This window comes from Podarcis cretensis (genome assembly GCF_951804945.1).
Source record: "Podarcis cretensis genome assembly, chromosome: 6".
Lineage (NCBI taxonomy): Eukaryota > Metazoa > Chordata > Lepidosauria > Squamata > Lacertidae > Podarcis > Podarcis cretensis.
Genome location: NC_137175.1, coordinates 10738974 through 10764160, shown reverse-complemented (window position 1 = coordinate 10764160; position 25187 = coordinate 10738974). Strand labels below are relative to the sequence as shown.

The window sequence follows — 25187 nt, the reverse complement described above, 5'->3', positions numbered from 1 at the left end:
AGAATCACAAAGTCTACTCTGTGTACCAGTTCCCCCCCTCGGGCTTCCACCCACACTGCTGGCGCTCCTTAAGAGTGCACATCTAAAAACAGAATGTGCGTGGAGCTTGTGTGTTTTATTGACAGACACAGAATAGAAACCATAGGTGTGACCCTCGGTCATCAATCCAGAATATTAGTCTTCAGCCTTTTAAGACTAGGGTGCGAAAATAGAATAGGATTCTACATAATGTAATTATATTATATATTTATAAGGTTGGATGCTACCACTGCAGTGGCAGTGGCTGTGCTCCAAGTGGTAAAGCCCATTGGCTCAGAAGAGTAGTTAGTTTGTTTTGCAAATGATGGTTGCGAGGAACTCTGGACTCCCTAGATCAGTACTGGCGAAACTGTCCTTAGGAAGATATTGTGGCCTGATGTATTTTCCCACTTGAATGTGCAGGAGTAGGGGTAGTGCTGGGAATAACCTTTCCAACCATTGCATTTTATACAAGCCACCCTGGGGAGAGCATTCCACAAATGGGGAGTCACGGCAGAAAAGGCCTGTTCACGTGTTCCCACTCTCCGGACCTCTTGCAGAGGGGGCACAAGAAGAAAGGCCTCAGATGATGATCGCAGGGCCCAGGTCGGTTCATATGGGGAGAGGCAGTCCTTGAGGTATTGCAGTCCTGGGCCCACAAATAATAAAACGACATGTCTGGGTAGGCTTGCCTTAACGAAAATGTTGTTAGCAGGTGTCAAAACCACACAACAAAGCAAAGTTTATGAATGTTAAAAGGATGTTGGATATGAAAATAATATGGCATTGGTGATACAGTGTGAAAAAACATGCAAAAATGTAATAGAAAAAAGGTGAATGACAAAAGTTTTATTATGTCAAAGGTAAATAATATGCTAAGGGTATTTAAATATAAGGAGGAAAGATTGGAGACATAATAGAGTGATTTTAATAATTAGAAATGATTTCTGAAAGAGGGTTAGGATTTGCTGTATTTGATTGGGTAAAGAGGAACACAAAAAGGGAGGCGTGAGGAAGTCAAGAAAGAAAGTTAATCAAGTATGAATTTAAAAGCTGGATTTTTTACCTTTTTTATTGTTAATTTTATTTTTCCTGTATGTTGTTGGTTTTTTTATCTGTTTTATGTGTATAAAAACTTAATAAATATATATTTTTTTTAAAAAACAAAACCACACAACAAAGGTTCCTGCCTGGTATAAAGACGTTAATAATAATAATAATAATAATAATAATAATAATAATAATAATAATACCCCGCCTATCTGGCTGGGTTTCCCCAGCCACTCTGGGCGGCTTCCAACTGAATATTAAAAACAACACAGCGTCAGACATTAAAAACTTCCCTAAACAGAGCTGCCTTCGTTGTCTTTTAAAAGTAAAATAGTTGTATATTTCAATGACATCTGATGGGAGGGTGTTCCACATGGCGGGCGCCACTGTGAGGTAACCGCCAGAAGGCCCTTGGCGCTGGACCTCAGTGTCCAGGCTGAAAGATGGGGGTGGAGACGCTCCTTCAGGTATACAGGACCGAGGCCGTTTAGGGCTTTAAAGGTCAGCACCAACACTTTGAACTTTGCTCAGAAAAGTACCGGGAGCCAATGAAGCGCTTTCAGGACCGGTGTTATATGGTCTCGGTTTCAAAGTACAGTTGCTGCAGCACCAAGAATTTTCGACAGATGCCCTTGGGTGATGGTGAAGTCTACTTCCTTGGAGGCTTTTAAGCAGAGGCTGGATGGCCACCTGTCATTGATGTTTCAGCTGAGATTCCAGAATTGCAGGGGTGGACTAGATGACCCTTGGGTCCCTCCCAACTCTACAATTCTATGATTAAGTAAGAATTAATACCATATTTTTCGCCCTATAGGGCACACCTAGTTTTCAGGCCTAGACAGCATCTTGAGAAGTAGAGACATCACCTTGCCAACAAAGGTCCGTATAGTTAAAGCTATGGTTTTCCCAGTAGTGATGTATGGAAGTGAGAGCTGGACCATAAAGAAGGCTGATCGCCGAAGAATTGATGCTTTTGAATTATGGTGCTGGAGGAGACTCTTGAGAGTCCCATGGACTGCAAGAAGATCAAACCTCTCCATTCTGAAGGAAATCAGCCCTGAGTGCTCACTGGAATGACAGATTGTGAAGCTGAGGCTCCAGTACTTTGGCCACCTCATGAGAAGAGAAGACTCCCTGGAGAAGACCCTGATGTTGGGAAAGATGGAGGGCACAAGGAGAAGGGGGCGACAGAGGACGAGATGGTTGGATAGTGTTTTCGAGGTTACCAGCATGAGTCTGACCAAGCTGCGGGGGGCAGTGGAGGACAGGAGTGCCTGGCGTTCTCTGGTCCATGGGGTCACGAAGAGTTGGACACGACTAAACGACTAAACAACAACAAGTTTTCGGGGGGGGGGGAAATCAAGGGGAAAAATTTGACACCCCCCCCCGCAGCTCTGGGAGCAGCGGACAGGCTGCACGCAGCCTGTGTGCTACTCCAAGACCTTCTCCCTGCTTTTGCGGGAGGTGGCGGAATTCCCCCACCTCCCGCAAAAGCCCACAGGAACTGTGCGCGATCCTCTGGGGCTGGCAATGGGGGGAAGTGCTGCTTTCCCCCACCGCCAGCCTCCAAACCAGGTCGGAGAGTAGCGGGAAGGTGTCGCACACCTTCCCGCCGCCCCCCGATCCTCTGGGGCTGGCGGTGGGGGGAAGCGCTGCTTTCCCCCACCGCCAGCCTCAAAGAGCAGACTCTCCTGGCTTCAGCGAAAGCAACGCGAAGCCTCCGCAGCGCAGGCTTCAGAGGCTTTGCATTGCTATCGCTGAAGCCAAGGAGCCTGCATTCGCCCCATAAGACGCACACACATTTCCCCTTCATTTTTGGAGGGGAAAAAGTGCGTCCTATAGGGCGAAAAATACGGTATATATTGCAAACACACACACACACACACACAGGGCTCACCAAAAGTGAAATCCTGTAAACCTAGGAGATGCTCTAAGAAATCCCCATTTGTGACGGGGTGGGGGAGTGTCAAAATCTGGTATATTGTTACAGCAATAATATGGCCTATCTATATAGTCTTTTACAAGCAGATGCCAGAAGGCTGAGGTAGGAAGATGAAGGATGGATTTCAAGTAGTACCTATATGTTAATTAAATACCAGGCGACAGTGCCAATATACCATGGTTATGGCTCTGCAGTTCTGGGAAGCGAAGCATTAAAAAGCAACGGGGATTTTTATTTGAAGACATGGAAAGCCCTATCTGTAATGAAGCTTTCGCTCATCAAGTTTAATGGCATATTGTACATTAGATATAAATGTCAGGTTTCATAAAGAATTAAGACTTTAGTAAGTGATGGCTACCAGGAGGAACTGGGCCACAGGCTCCGATAATCAAAGACGACAGCCAACATCATCTTTATCTGTTCTTGAACTTTTGGTTATATTTATGGGACTGTTAAGAAGGAGGTTACAGAATGAACACAGTTTTTTTAAGTTCCAGATTTAAGCACAGCAAAAAGGGCCGGAATGTACTAATGAATGCCAGCAGTCAAAGAATACAGTCATACCTTGGGTTACATACGCTTCAGGTTGCGGTTTTTTTGGGTTATGGACCGCTGAAACCTGAAAGTACTGGAACTGATTACATCCGGGTTTTGGCAGTCGTGCATGCGCAGAAGCGCTAAATCACACTTTGCGCATGCTCTGCAACATAGCTGAAGTGTTGAAGCTCACAAAATAAAACACCTTAAATATATGTTGACAAAACATATTTTAGAAGTAGGTGATAACCTTTAACTTTGCAGGTTGAAATGACCCACATTTAACTGTAGGATATTTTTTGCATATTATCCTATACTTGATACACAGGGAATCCCAAATGTCTGAGTTCCTTGAGCCCTTGATATTACAAAGTTGTCACAAACCCCAACTCAAATCCCTAGAAATGCAAATAAAATAGAGTCAATAAATGCAAATATATAATCAACATGTATTAATCACGAATCACCATCACTAGGAACCATAAAATGTAAAATAATATTAATAGGGAAGGAAAACAAGTGAAAACAACAATACCATACTTCTTATCACCTCTAATAAGATGCAGGGGACGACAGAGGACAAGATGGTTGGACAGTGTTCTTGAAGCTACGAACATGAGTTTGACCAAACTGCGGGAGGCAATGGAAGACAGGAGTGCCTGGCGTGCTCTGGTCCATGAGGTCACGAAGAGTCAGTCACGACTGAACAACAATAAGATGCATGGGACTGATGGGCATGTGAATATTGGACTAAAGGTTTGTGCATCTGAGTCCTGTCAACATGTACTTCAGGGTTCAGCCTGTTTCTCTGCTGAAGAGCACTAACAAGGCTGAATCCAGCTTTGGTTGCCTTTAAATTCCCTAGGTCTTTATTCATCCCACTGGCATGTGGTTGGCCACTGTGGGAACAGGATGCTAGACTACACGGGCCTTGCGTATGACCCAGCAGACCTCCTCTAATCTTGTAAAAGTACGCCTGTATTCTGAACATTTTAACCAGGAGATTAAAACTGGCAGAGTCTGTCCCTGCCAGGGTTATGAGAACCCTGTGGATAGGTTGCAATAAAAATAGTTGGGTGGAGACATAAGGACAATGCCACACTGGAGGTCACAGAAGGACTTCGACTTCATAGACTGGAACAGGCAGTTGTTTCCCTTTTGTGATGTCATCCCCTCCTCTCCACTCTAAAATTAAGTCTTATCCTGCAGGAATCTTTACCACCACCTATTTTACTTGTTCTCGCTCTCTGCTGGAGGCAGGCAACAACAATAGCAGATCTGGGTTGACATCTGCTACTGGAGCACCTAGGACCCTGCTGCAGCCAACCCAAAGGAGGAAGACAGGGATTTGCCTTGTCCTGAGTCAGACCATGGGCCTATCCAGCTCAGTCATTGCCAGTGCTGCATGTGGAGATGCCGGGGGATCGAACCTGGAACTTTCTGTGTGCAACACAGATGCTCTGCCCCTGAGCTATGGAATTACGTCCTGCAATCATCATGCATTGCCTGCAGTTCACCGCTGTGTTTTAAATTAATGAAAAATACACATTTAGTTTAGTAGCCAAGGCACAACTAATCTGTACCGAGCAGGAAGGAGAATACACTTCTGCTCAAGTATGTGTTAAGTGCTTGGCAGGATCAGGCCTTCATCTAGCTCAGTCTTTCTCAACCTGTGGGTCCCCAGATGTTGTTGAACTACAACTCCCATCACCCCTAGCTAGGAAGGCTCGATGGGAGTTGTAGTCCAACAACATCTGGGGACGCACAGGTTGAGAACCGCTGATCTAGCTAGTCCAGTATTCTTTGCAAGAATCCCAGCAATCAGAAGGTAGTCTTAGATGGCCCATCATCAACACATTCCTGTTATGAACATCTTATAGATGAAACGTGCCACAATCAAGTCTCACCGAAACATACCTGCAAGATCTTTTAAAAGCAAAAGGCAAAATAATATCCTCCTCCCTGTAACATGATCTTGACTAGTTCAAACCAACCATCAGCAAAGAGCCTTTAAAATTGCTGCTTTGGATCTCATATGCTTTACACGGCAGCAGATGCACGTAGCCTCCCTTCTCAAAAACTTCCTTGATAGCTGAGTCATTGTACCAATGTCACCACCCAATTAAACACAGGTTATTTTTATCTCTGTTCCGCCTTATTACAGATTACTGGCAGATCTCCTCTCTACACCTAAACTATGTGTGATTGTAGAGCCATGATTTAGGGCTGGACGTCTTGGCTGCGAGCCAGAGAACTGTCGAGGATCGTGGAAAGGGGCTCAAACCATCCCAGTGGGATGCTGAATTTTTCTCTCTGAACAGCTGGCCCCCAAATCATAGTACTTAGCATTTGTGTTGTGTTTTACAGCGTGCAAAGAGCTTCACATACTACAATCTTACGGAAAAGGTTTTGCAAATGCCACCCTGTGAGTTAGGCTAGGATTACTGTACCCATATTGGCATAAAATAAAATAAAATTCCTCACCCCCATATATCTGCAACTGATCACTGTGCTCCACAGGAGACGGCCTCCCGCAGATTTCATCACATCACGAGGTCCACTCCCAATGCTGCAGGAATCAGGCCTTTGGTAGCAATACCCACCCATTTGAACTCCTTCCTGTTACATATCTGGCAGGGAGTATTAGAAACTCAGATATATAAGCTAGGTTCCAAATGGCTCCTTAAACCAAGGTTTCCATTGCCAGAACGGAATGTCTAGTTGCCTCTTTTTTTGGAAAAATGGTTCTAAAGTCTTATTTTTCAAATGTTGGGATTGACTGTGATTGATTATCTGTTAAACATCTGGCTAGTTCAGATGACAACCTTAAGCTAAGCTGAGAACTTTGAGAACTTAGAAAAGAAAAAGTCACTTGGGACAGTCCACTTAATGGTGACATGGACCATTCATGACACAAGAATATTCTTCACAACTGTGGCAACCAGACACTCCATTTTAATAATAATAATAATAATAATAATAATAATAATAATAATATCTTTATTGTCATTGCCCCCTCTCGGGGACAACGAAATTACTTAGCTGCTCCATCCACCCAGGTAGGGCACTCCACTCAAAATCAGAACAACTATAAAAACACTAATTAAAACAATACAGTATAATACAGCAAGGAAGATTAGATGACTTTCAAAGTCCAGGTTTCCCATTCAGGGCCGAGATCGCTCTGGAGAAGAAGCTGTTCTTGAGACGGCTCGTTCTTGTCTTCATCGTCCTGTATCTCCGTCCCGACGGCAGGAGCTCGAAGAGACAGTGACCAGGATGCGATGGATCTTTTACTATGTCCAGTGCCTTCCTATGGCACCTTGTGGCATAAATCTGCTCTAAGGTGGAGAGTGGGCAGCCAACAATGCTCTCTGCTGCCTTAACAACTCTGCACAACCCCATCCTGTCCTGGGTAGTACAGCTTCCGTACCACACACATAAGCCATAAGTGAGCACGCTCTCAATGGCACAGTGATAGAAGGCAAGCAGCAGTTTCTGCAGAAGGTGGTTTTTCCTTAGGATTCTCAGAAAGTACAGTCTCTGCTGCGCCTTCTTCACAAGCCCCCTTGTGTTGACACTCCAGGACAGATCCTCTTGTAATTCAATACCCAAAAATCTGAACGTTGTTACCCTCTCCACACAGACCCCCTCAATCAAAAGTGGCTGGACATTGCTCTTCTGTCTCCTGAAGTCCACCACAAGCTCCTTTGTCTTCCTTGTATTTATGAGCAAGTTGTTTGCCTGGTGCCTTCATTATGTATCTTTAGGTGCCAGGCAAAAACATTTCTCTATACCCAGGCCTTGGGCTGATTAACATTATATGGGCTTTTAAATGTTTGTTGGAAGAAGGTTATTGGTTTGTTTTGGTTTTATTACATATTTTGTGTTCTCGTTTTGTATTTTTCTGCTGTGAACTGCCCTGTGATCTTCAGATGAAAGGTGGTATACAAACTTAATGACTAATAATAATAATAATAGTATTAACAGAATAAACATCTAGGGAAAGATCATAGGGAAAGATTGGTATAAGGCAGCTTCCTTTGTTACACTTCATCAGCTCTAACTAGGCTACAACTGATCCTTATGATTTATTATTATTATTATTATTATTATTATTATTATTATTATTATTATTGAAAAACTCAATTCCTGAATTGTTACAGAATAAGAAAGGCGGAAACCTCATAAATCAACACCTCCAAAATTATGGGACCTGAGAAGTGGCAAAACGTAGGCTCCTTTTCATTTGCATTTTGCTCTGAGCAAATATTGCAGTTGTGCCTCTTTCAGACTTCTTTACAAATCATGACAGCTTAAAAACACTTCATCCTATTTCACATGGCAGGAAGCGGAGATATTTGACATTTTGAGAAGAAGTGGGCTGTGAAAACCCCCGGAAAGTGCTTAAAAAAATATCCATCTCTAGTCTGAGACATAAAAGCACATTCACGGCCGTCCGTTACAAGCTTCCCACTCATTTGAGAGAAGGAAGGAGGATATTTGTGGCCCTCAGGCATCACCCAGATGACTTATAAAGCACAATCATTTTACCTCCAAGAGGTTACTCAAGTTCCAATTGCGGTGATCCTGGAAGCGAGTACTGAAGACTGATTTTTCAACATGTGGTATACTCCTGGCTAAGTGACCAAACCAAGCACCACAGTAATTTAGAGTGGCAGCAGCTGCTGTTGTATGCAGGGAGCTGCCTTCTAAAGATTTCAGACCACTGTTCCATTCAGCCCAGTACTGTCTACTTTGGGAGTGGATCTCCAAGAGGAATCTTCTCCAGCGCTGCCTGGAGATGTCAGGGACGGAACCTTTTGCATGCACAGAATGTGTTCTGACACTGAATTATGGTGCAGACAGCTCTGAAATGGATGCAGTTGGCCCCTTTACAGAACTGAGGAAGCAGAGCCTGCTCCTCTGCCAGTTTAAAGTCAAGAAACAGCAACAAAAGTATTTACAGAGTTCAAGGGACAGATACGTATGATGTGTTCAGTTTCTAGCACACACCATTCCCAGGAATCTGGTCACAAAACCACCAATATGCACACCAATGACAAAAGCTGCATAATGGATTGGCAGCGGTTAATTTTATATAGTCACACAGAGAGAATGCTTCTTGCTAGGGCAGTTTTGCTCATATGCAGATTGAATCAGATCAAATCAAATGAGGTTTCCTTAATCAGGCGACAAACCCAACAATACCCAGTTATAAGAAGAGTCATCCCACACTGGCTTAATCCTAGCCTCTGAGAGCTATGATGTTACAGGGACCACAACTACCATCATACCCAAACACTGTTCTTGCTGTCTGGGGCTGATGGGAACAGTATTAGAAACTCAGGTATATAAGCTAAGCATCAAATGGCACTTTGGATCTAGGTTGTGGTCGCCAAAATGGAATGTCTGTTCACGATCGGGCTGGACTAAATGACCCGGGGGGTCCCTTCCAATGCCAGAATTCTATGATTCTATGATCTCAACTACATTGCTTGATCTGTAAAGGTAAAGGAACCCCTGACCATTAGGTTGTGGTGCTCATGTCGGTCTATAGGCCGAGGGAGCCGGCGTTTGTCCGCAGACAGCTTCTGGGTCATGTGGCCAGCATGGCTAAGCCGCTTCTGGCAAACCAGAGCAGTGCACGGAAATGCTGTTTACCTTCCCGCCGGAGCTGTACCTATTTATCTACTTGCACTTTGACATGCTTTTGAACTGCTAGGTGGGCAGGAGCTGGGACCGAACAACGGGAGCTCACCCCGTCGCAGGGATTCGAACCGCCGACCTTCTGATTGGCAAGCCCCAGGCTCTGCGGTTTAGACCACAGTGCTACCCACTTCCATTGCTTGATCTGTAGCTTGCTCTAAATTCACTGGTCCCAGTATGCAAGATGGAGAAACACACACAGCAGAAATGAAACTAACAATGGACCAAGGCAGAGGTTTTTAAACTGTGGTCGCCAACCTGGTGCCCAGAAATCTCCATGTAGTCGCAATTGGACATGCACCAGTAGCAAAACGCACCTGGCTAATTTCGAACACTGGATGGGAGCTGAAGATCAACAACATCTGGAGGTCTGAAGGTTGCCCATTCCACTGGGGCTCTCGAGGCAAAAGTCAACCCCTTGAATTACGCCTGGATGTTACACAATTTATGAAGGATTATCCGGCCATTTCTATTTTGGTAGTTTCGGTAGCACAGTTGTGACTCACTGCAGGAAACAAAAGTCCCTTTTCCTTCTCACACGCCCCGCGAGGCAGAGATCCTATTTCCACGGCACAATGCAACAACCTCTGGAATTGTGCAGCAATCAGCCATTTCGCAGGTAACTGAACTCACATTTCTAGCCCGGAGGCATCTGCTGTCATCTCCACTATCAAGCATGTTACAACTCCCAGTCCCTGTTGGGTAGCAGAACTGCACTGAGCAACACTTTAAGCAGCGAGCAACCTGACAGCCAACACAAAATCAGAGCACTAAGCTGGGGTCACTGCTTGCAGCATCCCCAACAAAGCTTGCCGTTGCTGTTACAGCTTTTTATTGTCGCCCCCGCCAGCATGAAGCTCTCTTCTTCTTCACCTACAACGGAAAGCCACCTCTCCTCGCCTTCAAATCCCTCCAAACACACCATTTCTATGATGCTCTTGCAAAAAAAGCAAGCGACGCAAAAGACTTGAAGCGCAGCAAAGTCTAACTCTGTGCCACTGCATTCATTTGTTCACAACAACCCCGTGTTGCTCTTTCACCCAGTCCTCTGTTCTCTCTCTCCAGTCTTGCTTCTAGGCTGCACACTCTTTAACACAGGGACTCCCTCATTTGTGCAGAAGCAGCAAAGCGCAATGTTTCGAGAACTGAACTCACCGTCTATGTTAGAAACTGGGATAGAAAACCTAGGAGCCAAATGGCTTCTGGGACCTGGGTTGTGGGCGCCAAAACAGAATGTCTAGTCGCCACTGTGGGGGGAGGTCGGCAACACTTTTTATTTATCATTTTTGTAAGCATGAATTAATATACAATTCACGTAAGTGGCACATTGTTAATATTACAATTTTATCAGAAATTGTTAATAAGTGTTTCATTTAGTGTTGACAATAAAAATATTGGTACCATACTTCAGTTTTCAAAACACTCCACTCTTTATTGTTAAACTCCTTAACATCTCGTCTATCCTTAACATATAGTTTGAGGCTTCAAAGCACATGCATTTCAGCAATCCTTGAGTGTCAGCCAGGCGCAAAAAATGGCACCCAGACTTCTTGAGGTGCTTGCAAATGGAGAACCTTCAGGTGCAAAATGCACCTGGCACCCTGCTAATTTCGAACCCTGCTCACCATCTTTTCACCTGCCTCTATGAAGCAGATTTCATTTCGCCAACCCATCCTTGAGTATCCTAGAAGGTAAGCGGTAGAAAGCTTTTTGCAGCAACTGAACAGCCAAGGGTCAGAAACCCTTTGCAATTCTGCTGCAATTCATCCGCTGAACTACCAATAGATGGGGATCGGCCTTCCACCCACCAACTGTCCTAATGGGTTCTCCCAGCCCAATTTCTATTCTGAAGGAACACAGGGTCCTGGTCTTCGGGTCCAGGGTCCCCAAACCAGTCAAGGGCTTTCAAACATGCTAAATGGCAGTGTCTTTCTAGCAGGAAGCTGAAATATAGAGCCATTTACATCTGCTGCTGCTGATCTATTTGCTTACCCAGATGCGTCTCTCTCCCTCCACCCCCTTCAAGGCCGCATTGGGACTTCAGAAGAACATAATCAAAAGCTGCGTAGTCAGGCAGATGTCTTTGCCTTCCTCACATTTCTCCGAGCTTTCATAACCTGTCAAGTTTTCAAAGCCCTTCAGCTATCTTGGATGCCACTGAAAGAATCTGGCCTCTCTCCCCCCCCCCCCCCCCGCGGACCAGTTGCAAAAATTCATTTTAAATCTAGCCCTGCCGCAATGCGCTCCCCCCTTCTCTCCACACCTTTCCCTTTGAGAAAACCAAGGGACCAAAAGCAGGAGCAGAAAGCAGAGGGATCAAAACCTAAAAGGAAGCTAATTTAAAAAAGGAGTGGCGAGAGGAGAAGAAAAGGTAGAGCACACCGGGGGTTCTTTTATTTGGCAATCATAGCAAGCGTGCTGCCTATGGGAAGGTGTGCAGTGACAAACCCACTGTTTTCATTTGTTGCCAGGAGGGCTTAAGGCAGGTGACCTTTTTTTCCTTATTATTAAAGCTTTTTCATGGTACAACAAGATAAAAGGAACTAATCTAAATACAGTCATACCTCTGGTTGCGAACGTGATCCGTGTGGGAGGCACGTTCGCAACCCGCAGCGTTCGTAGCCTGAAGCGCCATGTCTGTGCATGACGCAATTTGGCGCTTCTGCACATGACGTCATTTGGCACTTCTGCGCATGCGCCAAAACCTGGAAGTAACCCGTTCCGGTACTTCTGGGTTTGGCGTGGTCCGCAACCCGAAAACGCACAACCTGCAGCGTTCGTAACCCAAGGTATGACTGTAAAAACAAAAACAGATGGGGGGGTGCAGAGTCTGCTCTCAAAGGTAGCTTTTGTCTCACACAGGAAGTGGGGGACCCTCCCAGAGTCCCATCTCTCACTTTGGAGATTTTCTTTCTTCTCCCAGCCTCTCACCCATCCCATCCCTGTCTGTCTCTCAGGGCCCTTCCATCAAGGCAGGTGGCATTTCCCAATTAGCATGGAAAACTGTGTCAGGGAAGCCTGCATAGACACCATGAGTTTCAAGCACATGGCTTCCGCCAAAGGAGCCTGGGAACTGTGGTCCGTCCCCCCGCAGAGCTACAATTCCCAGTGTCCTTAACAAACTACAGTTCCCATGGGAGAAGTAATGTGCTTTAAATGTATGGTGTGCACAAAGTCCACTTATACAAGTCTTGGATTATCAATGCATTCTGCAACGTGCGACCTGGCCAGTGGCTCTTTTGAACTCTGTGGAGGACAGGAGTGCCTGGCGTTCTCTGGTCCATGGGGTCACGGAGAGTCGGACACGACTAAACAACTAAACAACAACAACAACAACAAGAATCATAAGAGTTGGAAGCGACTGTGAGGACCCATCCAGCATTCTAGCCCAACCCCCTGCAATGCAGGAAACATTCGCCCAATGTGGTGGGGCTCAAACACTTTTGGTTTCTGCTTAGATCCACACAGCTCGCTCGCTTGCTCCCCTAACACAAAACCCCACCTTTCCCCCTCCCAGCAGCATCCCACGTCTACCTGCACACTTCCAGTAGCATCCCATGCAAGGAATAAGTGAGAATGGCTAAGCAAAGACCCAGAGGGCTTTGAAAAGATCCAGTGTTTGGCATTCACTTTGCCTCTCCTATGAAACATTTTTCTTCTGAGGGATATTGACAGCATAACTGCATATGGATAACCAGAAAGGGGCCTGTGCAGAGGTGGCCACAAAACAGGAAAATGCACAATGCTTTCAGATTGATGACTGGGCCAAACAGAGTGGAATATGTATTACCTATATATTACCTATTATGTCCAGTGGAAGGCGAGAGGTGGTTTGGGGTGCCGGATTTTGGAGTCGCACAGAGCACTGCTGAAATTTGGGGCACCAAGGCCCACTAATGGAATAACAAAGCAGCATACAAGTCCCTGCCCCACTGAGCTTACAAGGTAGATATGTACTAAATAAGAGTTTTCTTGCACACATCCCCATGTTTTAGCATTTAGAACAGATGCTTGGTCCTAGTTACAACCTGCCCCTTTTCTCTTCCTTTGCTTTGTAGTTTGGCTTTTTCTAACCAGATAAAGGCACCCCATCTCTCAAAAAGGCTAAAAATACTACTATTATCCTTTTCGCTCGCTGCTGCGATTGTGCTCCAAGAAAACTCCTGCCAAGGAAATGCTGAAGCCAACTGATCTGCCCTCCTTAGGAAGAACGGCTTTTAGATTCTGTTTCAAAAGTGCAATTCGTAATTACGGCTTTGCTGTACCCTTTCCTAATTGTGTAACTGATTCTCTTGAAATGTCAACATGCCATTTGAGTTCCGAATATTTGCTCTCAAAAGACACCCAAAAAAGAAGAAGAGAGAGTCAAACACCACATACTAAATAAAGCTACCCTGACCTCTTATGTAAGAACAGCCTGAGTCAATATCATGTCAGCCCTACAAGTCATTAATTTTGAAGCCTGCAGGGACAAGGTTTTAATGCTCTTTTCTTTATTTGATGCTGAGCAGATATTCTCCAGCTCCTCTCTCCACCCCCTAAAGGGGCTCAGATATAAATGATGTGAAGCTTCCCACACTGGATCTTGCTTGTACTTTCAGGGATACACATCAGCACCACAAAGCCAGCAAAGTTCACCTGCCCCAAAGACCTTTCAGTCTAAACCTAGCTGGCTCGCCCCAGAAGGGCAAGACCACCTCCAAGCCTCAGCTGGAGAGCAGGCTCTTTTGCAATTGCAAAAACTTTGCTGTCAGCTCCTCATTAATGAGGCACAAATTCACCTCCACCACACTTCAATCCCCCTGGATCACACAGCTGGAATTATGGTCTGCTGCACCATGGAATTCAGGGACAGGGTCGACAACAAGGTTTCCAAGACCCAATCACAGCACAGGCAGTGGGTTTGGGCAGGTGTTCTTCCACGTTCCTCATGTACTTGTGCCCATGTTCCTTCCTGTGATATTTACTGTGCATGGGAGAGGAGGTCTTGTAGCCTTCCCTGAGACAGGGCTGTGGCTCAGTGGTACAGAATCTGCTTTCCACACCAAAGGTCCCGGGTTCAATCCTTGGCATTGCCAGGTAGGGATGGGCTGCTTTCCCGAAACCCTGGGCAGCTGCTGGCAGTCAGTGTAGGCTATACTGAGCTGGGTGGGCAGACTTGATATAAAAGCAGCTTCATATGATTCCCCGTCTTCCCTATCATCAGAAAGGGATATTACGGGATGTTTAGCTAGCAATGCCACTTTGCTCCTTCCATTGCTTCCAGAGGATGGAGAAACTAAGGAAAGCAAGGCAATAAGAGAGGCCACCTGCTCCCCTGATTAATGTTTCTGGAAGAAATCTCAGCTGAGGGTTGTTGTTGTTTAGTCGTTTAGTCGTGTCTGACTCTTTGTGACCCCATGGACCAGAGCATGCCAGGCACCCCTGTCCTCCACTGCCTCCCGCAGTTTGGTCAAACTCATGCTGGTAGCCTCGAGAACACCATTCAACCATCTCGTCCTCTGTTGTCCCCTTCTCCTTGTGCCCTCCATATTTCCCAACATCAGGGTCTTTTCCAGGGAGTCTTCTCTTCTCATGAGGTGGCCAAAGTCTTGGATCCTCAGCTTCACAATCTGTCCTTCCAGTGAGCACTCAGGGCTGATTTCCTTCAGAATGGAGAGGTTTGATCTTCTTGCAGTCCATGGGACTCTCAAGAGTCTCCTCCAGCACCATAATTCAAAAGCATCAATTCTTCGGCGATCAGCCTTCTTTATGGTCCAGCTCTCACTTCCATACATCACTACTGGGAAAACCATAGCTTTAACTATACAGACCTTTGTTGGCAAGATGCTGTCTAGGTTTAGTTTGGTTTATTACAAATCACCAGCTAGCTCATACTATGAATTTTATTTTTACAGCATTTATACCCTGTCCTTTAGCCAAGAAAGGGCTTGCAAAAAATCGGTCCCAAACTGGCTAAAAAATCGGTCCCAAACTGGCTAAAACCCACCAGCTACTACTACAGTGGCCATGTTCTATCCTACCAGGTGCAAGGCTGCCTAGGGCTAACATGGAGGACACTGGGCAGCTGTATTACAGCATATCATTAATGAAAGCAAACGGATGGGTCAGGAACGAGACTCAGTAGTGGAGTCTGTGCTTTGCGCATGCAGGTTCAATCTGCAGCTAGGATAATAAGGTTATGGAGAAAGGATTATCTTAAGAGTCGCTGCCCATTGATGCACAGACAACCCAAACCTAAATGGAAGAACAGTCTGATCCTGGTGTAGGGCAGTTCTCTCTGTTCTGAGTCTTTAAGGGCTGCATCTCGTTGTTTAAGAAACACCAGGGAAGCACAATCCACAATACAGACACAGGAGGCACACCTGCTGCCTTTACCTGACAAGCTTCCAGCCTTGCATTTCCTGCCAGTTACGTGCATCTGGCAAACTGGAAGGAGATCTGGCAAGAAAGAGAAGCTTGTTCAAAGGGTCACGGCAAGGACATTGCGCAGCAACCATGCTGTGACAGCTCCTTTTGAATGTGGCTTGGCACAAGAAGAGGCTGAATTATGATTTATATGATGCAGGCAGAGCCTGAATGCTGCTGCAGCCTGTATATTTTAAGACGGGGTTGTTCTAGATCTGCAAGTGGGGTCACCAAAGCACCTGGCTTACTTATACGGGCTGAGCCAAAGGGTTGCTCTCCAGAAATTCTGGGCTCATTCTCAGTGACGGACGACTGATACGTCAGTCACAACGGGAAGTCTGGAACTTTAATCCTGTTTATGCCAGGGTTGAAAGGGAATCACAACCAGCGTTAGAAACTCAGATATATAAGCTAGGCGCCAAATGGCTCTTTAAACGAGGGTTACAGTCGCCAAAACGGAATGTGGTCATTGCCAATTGGAGGCCAGGGGGCTTGAAAGCCATATTTTCCAATACAACTTTTTGGTTCCTGAAATTTTTGCTGATTGTGCAGATAAAATATGATAGGATGTGTTGTTAGTGTGTGAAAGCAGGCAAGATCCAAGGATCCCCAGGCATGCATCCTGGCGTCTGGGCATTTTCACTTAGTCACAAGTGAACGATAGCCAGGTGCAAAATGCAGCTGGCAAATTCTGAACGCTGAGCACAAGAGGACTGCAGGAAGAGGTCACAGAGCAAAAGGTTTTGCAAGGGGGCCAAAGGGGGGGGGGAGGGGAGAGGGGTGCACCCTCGTACCAATGAACTAATTGCAATGCCAAAATGCCTAAGGCAACATCACCACCGTTGCATTTCTAGCACTCAATGCTTAAAAAAACCCCGCTTTGTGTTCCCTACCCAGGCAGTCCAATATTATGTACAACCTATGCAACAGAACCCTTTCCCAAGTAATGCAAGGGAGGAGTCAATGGCTAGATAAACAGGGAAAGGAGACTGCGATGGGTGGTTGTTCCTGAAGAAGGAATTACTAATGCCACGACGACAAATAATTCCAATCAGACAAACCAACCAATAGCTGGACCAAGCAAGGGGCAGATAAACAAGTCATGTCACTGTACTAGAATTAACAGGTTTATGTAACAGGAGAATGGATTTTGGATGAACACTAGGAGAAACTTCTTAACTGCAAGGGCTGTTCAACCACGGATCCAGGTCGCTAGAGGTGGTGGCTTCAACTGCAGCGAAAGATTTTGAAGCAGAGGCTGGATAGCCTCTGTTGAGGATGCTCAGGATCCAAATTTCCCACTTTGAGCAAGGGTGTTTGCTAGATGGTGTATGTGCTCCCCTCTCACTCCACAAAGCAACTCTGATTCATTTCAATGTTTTTGCTTGCATCATTTATTCTGCTTGCCCTAGAGAAGTGAAGGGAAAGATGCAGGGCATTGGCTACTCCTCCTCAAACCCCGGAAATCTTATTTGGCCATCGCTCCAGGCTCTGAGAGAACGATTGCCCACACAGTTCTCAGAAGAAGAAGAAGAAGAGGAGTTTGGATTTGATATCCCGCCTTTCACTCCCCTTCAGGAGTCTCAAAGCGGCTAACATTCTTCTTTCCCTTCCTCCCCCACAACAAACACTCTGTGAGGTGAGTGAGGCTGAGAAACTTCAGAGAAGTGTGACTAGCCCAAGGTCACCCAGCAACTGCATGTGGAGGAGCGGAGACGCGAACCCGGTTCCCCAGATTACGTGACTACAGCTCTTAACCACTACACCACACTGGCTCTCAAGAAGTAGGCGAGAAGCCTACGCTTTGCAAATAAAAAAGGTTGGTATTCAGGAAACTGAATTCCTCTTCCCAAGAGCTTGTTTTGTTCCATCTTAGTGCTAGCAAGAATTGCAGTACCCGCGCACACATCTGTGCAGTGCTTACGCCAGCTCAGAGAAGAAGGTGCCATCTATGGATAGAAGAATATCAGAAGAGGGCTGCTGTGACAGGACAAACGAGTATCTGCTCCAGAATCCTGTTCTCACAGTGGCTCACCAGAAGCCCATGGGACGCACGCAAGCAAGACTTGAGTGCAACTGAGCTCTCCCCACTTGAAAATCCCACAAGTGCATGCTGCCTCCAACTGTGGAATACCAGTATCAATGTGCTGTGAACCCTGCCACACTGTTAGCCTAGGGCATGTCCTTTTAGGGGGTGCAACTTAATTGTTCCAAATTTCTTCAGTGAGGGGTTTTATAAATATGTTTTGGGGTGTGAGAAATTCAAATCTGCTATTATTTTTGTGACTGGACAACGTTTGGTTTGCTAAGTTTTTGTTTGATGGAGAAGCACATGACATGCTTTTGGAAAACCAAAGCATTTTAATTTTACCTTCTGAAAACGTCAGGTAATGCTAAATAACAACAACAACAATAATAATGAGCAATAATAGTAACATACAATATAACTGCCAGTACTTGGCAATCATTTTTAATTATTTCTATGCAATTTTCACACACATTTCACTTACCAAGCAAAACTAAATTATATTAATTTAACAAAAATATCCTTTGAATTCCAAAGTCATGCTACAACCTTTTACCACCCCTCATTTTTGGAAGCTGAAAGTTGAAAAATCCAGTACGCTCTCCATGTTAGCCCAAACCCAGCTTCTTTGGAGCCATTTTCTCACACCCTGGCTCAGAAAACACATGGTAGGGAGCAGAATCTCAACCGATGGTATGTGGGAAGCTCCCTTATTTCAAGCCACACCACTGACCCACCTAGCTCAGTACTGTCGGATCTGACTGGTAGCAGCTTTCCGGGGGTTCAGAGTGGAGTCTTTTTCCAGCCTTTTCTGTAGATGTTGGTGATTGGACCCGGGATCTTTTGCACACAAAGAATGTGCTGCACCACCGAGTTATGACCTTTCTCACTTGCCTCGTGCCCAGCCTCCACATTCTGGAGAGCGTGGAAGCACAACTGGTTACAGAGTTCCTAATGGTAGACAGAGATTTTATGCGCACAGAACCCTTTGCTACAGTCTACCCAAAGCTTGGAGGTCAGGGGGGCATGACCTGAAGCTGAACATATATCCAGGGAAGAGGAGCATGGCTATGATGCCACCCCTCTCCAGGCACTGATTGAACATGCAGGCTGGATTGTGGGAAGAGAGATAGGATCACAGGATCCAACCCACCACCAACAGTTTTGCATCCCAAGATCTTAAATGGAACAGACCCCACACATGCACAACACATTCCCTACTAACTGAGCCACAGCTCTCTCAATTATTGCACATCTCTATAGTTGTACTAAATTATCTCATGCTGTACTAAAGTCAGATGCACTGGCATGTAATGATCCTTGCTTAAAAATAAAATAAAACCAACTGAGGTGCTGGCGGAGAGGTTAGTCAGCAACATCAGTTTTGCAAGCAGAACAGGAATAATTATGCTTTTGGTAAACACGAGCTCTGGGATGCCATAGGCCCAGGCTGGAAATTTCTGAACCCGACAGCCTGACTTTCATTAAAAGCAGCAATTCTTAATTCTTCCCTGCGAAACACTTGGCGTTCTCTTCTCCGGAGGCTCACCCTCAAAGCTCGACAGCACACAACAAGCCTATTATAACCGAAGAGCCAGGGCAAACAAACAAAGACAGGGCAGTGAAGCAACACAAACATACAAGGGAAAGAGTTTTTGTCTGGGCAGGGTAATTTACAGGCCGGATCAAGGAATTTACAGGCCTACCGGGAACGCATTGTGCCCAGGTTAGAAGAGCACAATAAGAGAAGTTTGCTCTGCTCTCCCAGGGCTGCCATTTGGTGGATTAAACCACACATAACAACCCCTTCTCCCAACCCTAACTGGTCAACCGATGAGTAAAATATGTAAGTTATTAATGTGTTAAATGCAGTTAACAGTGAACCTAGAGAAAAAGTGAGGGTCTTTAGAAGACTCAAATGCAGGTACTCTCAGAAACTTGGTGGAAGGCCATCTATGGTTCTCCTTGAAGGTCTATTGACTTCATCCTACATGGCCAATGGTCACCGACGACAGGAATTCCACAACAACTGGGAGACAGATCATCCCCACCCCTTATTTATGGAGTACCACACCAGGCCACACTCAGCAAGCGTGATGGACTTAAGCTCCTGAACGCTGGGTAATCAAAACGACACTCTTCTGACCAGCTCTACACATTTCCTTCCCGCTTCCTCCTGGACCCTGCATATGGGTCACGGACACATCCTCCAGGTACTCCAGGAGACTCAATGTCATGCAAATTAAATGTGGCATGCAGCACCCTAGACAAGAGTTTCAGGGATGGCCAACACCTGAATGAGAGTTGCATTCACGCGTCACTGTGAAGCATGAGGACCGGAATCTAAGGGTCCCATTGTTATCAATTGACACCACAATACGCATATACTTATTTATGTTCTTGATTATATGGAATGTTTGGTAGTGTGCAGGCCATGACAAAATAATAATAGTTAGCTTTTTAATAAGCCTCTCTTGCCTTGCCTTCCTATATTGACATGGACAGACTTTGGAGGAAGGGGAAAGCAAATACTAGCTTGAACTTATCGCATCCTATTTGCATCCTGTGTCCCAAGTTGCTCAGGGCAACTGCATCTCAATAACCCCTTTGGGCCACTCATTCTCCCAGGCCGTTGCCAAAAAGCTTCATGTAGTAATAAACACTAAAAGCAAAAGATTTCTGTTGTAAATGGAACACTCCGACTCTCATGGCCTTTTGCTATTGCTCAACATTTATTAATACTGTAATTATTCCTAGTTGTTAGGGGATTTGGTGTGTGTGGGGGTGTTCTTTGACATTTTCACTTGTTTGCCATGAAAAGTTGAAATGGCTTATATGTGTGTGATGAGAGGCTCCTTAGTTGTGCGAAGCTTGCTGTAAAACAAAACATAGCATTTCTTATCGCCTGCTCAGGTTTCTAGCCCCTAAGAGGTAGATATCTGGTTGGAGGGAGCATCCTTTAATCCATCGGACCACTTATGTTAGGATATCGCTGCCTTGTATTGTTTTGCTAGCTGATGGATTTATGCCATTCTGTTGCACACCCTAGTATATATTTTATGGTTTTTAATAGGCTGTTCACTCCTTTCAGGGGTGTGGGTGTGTGGACTTTGGGTCAAAAAAGTGGCATATAATATACTGCAAGAGGATCAGCACCCTATCTTTATTTACTCTCTTAATATGTTTCTTCCTACAGAGATGCTGCTGCTAAATTTATTTACTGTTGTCTAAGAGCCTTCAGCGGCTCCTGCAGGCAGCCATGAACGACTGTCGGTTTGGGAATCATAGAATTGTAGTGCTGTAAGGTACCCCCTCCTGTAATGTCGTTTCTGTGTGGCCAGACAACACACAGGGAAAATCCGAGGTGGGAGAGGGGTCCAGAAGAAAGTTGGGCTTCTGGAAGGATGGGCTGAGGGAAGACTACTCCTGAATCTTCGAATGGGGCATTATAAACTCAACAGAGCTAAAACCACTTGACTCTCCTCTAAGCACAACACAGGGCTTGGGTCACCACTGTGCACCATTCCTCGGACACACAAGCACAACCCTACATGCCCTTTGGTAAAATCTGCTTTTCCTCTCAACATACGCACAATAATTTTAAGGACTCTTGAGCAGCTGATTTTTTGAGCAGCAAATTAAATAGCATCCCCAATAGACCTAGCAAAACAAAGGCACAGCTCATGCCACCTTTTGCTAAGTCCCATAAGGTCAACGCAGAACCTGAATTCCACTAGTGGAATTCTCAAGAGCATCCTCAAAGCACAGTCGAGTTATGAATCCCAGGAGAAGTTACTTAGACTCTCATAATATGAAAGGGAAAGAAGTACGGTGTTAATTTGGGCTCATCACCAAACCTCTCCATGGGGCAGTGAGGCCCATAAGCAGAGCGGGAGATATTCCCTAGGGTTTGGGGGAAGCGGAAGCTTAGCTCCCAGGCAAACATTAATTTCCCAGTAAGAAATTAAAAGAAAAGATGGACTTACGTTAATAGGACATTAAAATGTTGTAAGACATAGGCATGTAAGTTTATCATCAATCACTTTATCTGTATGCCAAAGTTAAAACCTTTCTCAAGGCGGCATATTAAAACATATTTAAATAAGTCACAAGCATAATAATACTGGTCATAAACATTAAACAAGACATTAGAAAGCACACAGCCAAACTGAACATTTCCACATAATTCCTAAGAACCAAAATAATGATAGAATAAAATAACATCAACAATAGCAGCAACCCTATTAGCCTATTAGATACCTTATTAGCATCTAAGACCAAATGCTTCTGGGGGGCAGGGATAGGAAAGAGAAGAATCCACATCAAAAGTAAAGATGCCAGAAAGACTCTCTCATCCTTTATACACTTAAGATAAAGAGACTTGTTGGAACAAGTCTGCAATCCTGCACAGACTTGCTTCAGAGTAAGCACCATTTACAATGCAGCTGTTTGGATGTTTACTCACAAATACACCACAATGAAGCCTGCAATGGAAAAGGGCCCTAGCTCAGTGATAGATCTGTTTTGTCTCTCGTTCAGTCCTTGGAGCCGGGAGGGAAGGGGCGGCGAGTGAACCCTGCATGAAACGCTGGAGAGTTGCTGCCAGCCAGTGTAGACAATATTGAGCTACATGGACTAAAAAAAAAAAAAAATTAGAAAAAGTCCGGCCAGGTAAGTTATGGCTGTAGTCTTAGGGCGGCTTTTCTTCCATAAAGAAAAAGTCAACCATATAAAAGCAGGTGGGCCTTTTTAACCCCTTCGTGCGCGTTTGTTTATTGCAGCGTTTACAAATGACGCCGCTGGGGCAGCCTTTAGCTAGCTATAAAACAAAACAATAAAAACACACACCGACGACAGGATCTCCAGCCTGCAAGGGACCGATTATATCTGCCCAGCAATCCAATAAAACGGACAGGTGGGCGTGGGGAACAAGGAAGACAAAACCCGACGTAAAGAGGGAAAGCGTTTGCGCAGCGCAAGAAGACTGAAGATAGGACACATGTATACACGTGCATTTAGATCCGGAAACTGGTCAAACGCAGGCACCTGCCCGAACTCCCCCTCCCACCCCGCTTTTTCCCAAAAGGACCCAGGAATCCGAGACACACCTCCCCCCCCCCTCGGGGCCCTCCTCACCTTTGCCTCTGCACTTCCAAGGGGAACCCTCCTCCGGCGGCGGCGATGCTCTGGGTGGGGCTCAGCAGCCCCGCGGGGGCGACGCCCGGCTTCGCCAAGACCCCTGCGGCTGCGACGGCCGGGGCGGGCACCACGGGGCAGAGCGGGCTGCCCAGCAGGAGCTGGGGCAGGAGGGCGGCGGCGGCGGCGGCGCCCAGCCCGCGGGAAGGGTCCAGCTCGGCGGCGGCGGCGGGCAGCAGCAGCCCCGGCGGGGTGGCGAGCAGGAGCCTCGAGGCGGGCAAAGCATCGTCGTCGGGCCGCTCCCCGGGGGCCGCGGCGGAGGACGAGGGCGGCGGGCGCGGCGGAGGCGGCGGCTGCTGCTGCTGCGGAGACTGCAGCGGCGTCTTGCCCGGGGCCAGGCACGGCGGCCGCCCGTCCAGGGAGATGTTGTTGAGGAAGAAGAGGGCGGCCTGCCGCCGGCGAGAATCCCCGCCGCGCTTCCTCGCCGGCGGAGGCCGGGCGGGCTCCCCGGGCGGCGGAGGAGGAGGCTCCGGGGGCTCCCGGTCCGCGGACGAGCCGCACGCAGCCGCAGCCATTCTCTCCGCTCGCTGCTGCTGCTGCTGCTGCTGCCACCAGCGGCCGCCCGGGCAGCCGTCGCGGCCGCCCCAAGCCCGGCCGGGTGGAGCCCTCTTCTCCGCGCTGCCCAGCGAGAGGGCGCTCGCCCAGGCGGCTCGCAAGGCCATTGGCCGCGGCGCGCCGCTATGCAAATACTCGAGGCGGCCCCCGCCGACCAGCCCATTGGCTGCCGCGCTTCCCCATTGTCTGCCTGGCGCCGCCCCGTCGCCTCCTTCCGCCCGGCCGCAAAAGCGTTTTTCTTTCTCCCTCGGCGCCGCCTCTTCCTCCCTCTTGCCAAACGGAGCCGGCCGGGTCCTAAAGGGCGCCGGGTTCCGGGAGCTGCGTTTATTATTCAGCAGGGCGAGGGGACGAGGCTAGTCCTCATGGAGGATCGTGGGGTTTTTCTCTTTCTTATCCTTGTTGAAGCAGGGGCGGGAGGGGGGAAGCCGGCGGCCCTGCAGATGTCTCGCTGGGTTTGGTTTGGTTTATTGTATTTCTGTGCCGTTTTTCGTGCAACTGAATCCCAAAGCATAGCTGTCAGCTTACAGATTTGAAAATAAGGGACCAGCAGCCTCGAAAATAAGGGATCAGCAGCCAAAATAAGGGATTTTAGTCAACCAGCTGAAATACAAAGTTAAAAGGGACCAGATAATTTGGGAGAGCAGCGCCGGTTTTTAGCCCTTAGTTTCCAGAGGTTGCTGCTCAAGACACCAGCTGATGAAACACTGCAATTAAATAACTACAACCAGCAACCACTTTTCGCGCAAAACCCTCCCTCAGTTTGGTCAAACTCATGCTGGTAGCTTCGAGAACACTATCTAACCATCTGGTCCTCTGTCGTCCCCTTCTTGTGCCCTTGCAGATGCAGCGTGAATTGTATGAAATAATGAACAAATAATCAATGAAACAATTACAATTCAATATGAAAACACCTATATGACACTATTAACCAAACAACAACAAAAAAATCACAACTAAATGCTATTAACAAAACAGCAGCTGAAAAATAAGCTGAACATCACCATTACAGCAAAAGCCATATTATTTGGTTAGCATATCAATACGGCGTTTATAATCTAAAATAATACTAACAGCATTAACAGAAGAGCAGCTAAAAAAAAACTAAGCTAAGCACTGTTAAGTTCATACAAACGTTCTCCACGGCCCCATGACTTGTGATCTTCCTCACATTAAGATACACATAAAATACACACAATGTCCATTGTTAAGCCAGCTCACCAGCAGCTGCGCTGGCTGTGGTCCTTAGGTAATGCGCCATAGTGGAGACAATGGGGCTCTTACCACCAGTGGGAAGAAGAAGAAGAAGAAGAGTTTGGATTTGATATCCCGCTTTATCACTACCCTAAGAAGTCTCAAAGCGGCTAACATTCTCCTTTCCCTTCCTCCCCCACAGCAAACACTCTGTGAGGTGAGTGAGGCTGAGAGACTTCAAAGAAGTGTGACTGGCCCAAGGTCACCCAGCAGCTGCATGTGGAGGAGCGGAGACGCGAACCTGGTTCCCCAGATTACGAGTCCTCCGCTCTTAACCACTACACCACACTGAAAAGGTGGACTGCAGCTCCTTCATCGGTTGTGCCATGCGAAGTTGGTAGGCTCCTCCAGTCAACAGATCACCTGCATCATCCTGTGCCAACTGCAGCTTCTGGGCCAACATTAAGAGCAGGGAGAACATTGCAGAAATCATATATTGGCGTTACCAATGGCTGAAACATTGGTGGCCAGGTTATCCTAGTCCAGGAACTGCTG

General features: G+C 46.5%; 1 protein-coding gene and 2 long non-coding RNA genes across 4 annotated transcripts in view; 1 reads left to right on the top strand and 2 right to left on the bottom strand.

The window, feature by feature from the left end:
- LOC307218119 overlaps nucleotides 1–13661 on the top strand; it is a 33664-nt gene extending 20003 nt beyond the window's left edge. For both annotated transcript variants that reach the window (XR_013839791.1, XR_013839792.1), the window contains exon 3: nucleotides 13315–13661. This is a non-coding gene — a long non-coding RNA (uncharacterized lncRNA). The remainder of the gene's footprint in view (nucleotides 1–13314) is intronic.
- Nucleotides 1–23624, bottom strand: part of CABLES2 (Cdk5 and Abl enzyme substrate 2) — a gene marked incomplete at its 5' end in the record, with an annotated part of 49077 nt that extends 25453 nt beyond the window's left edge. The window contains 2 exon segments of the mRNA XM_079979328.1: nucleotides 22827–23587; nucleotides 23589–23624. Coding sequence (XP_079835454.1) covers nucleotides 22827–23587; nucleotides 23589–23624 — 797 coding nt within the window.
- On the bottom strand, nucleotides 6528–7256 carry LOC307218100. The gene is made up of 2 exons (XR_013839768.1): nucleotides 6634–7256; nucleotides 6528–6592 (listed from the first exon to the last, which is right to left on the bottom strand). It is a non-coding gene; the product is annotated as an uncharacterized lncRNA (long non-coding RNA).
- Nucleotides 23625–25187: the final 1563 nt, after the last annotated feature.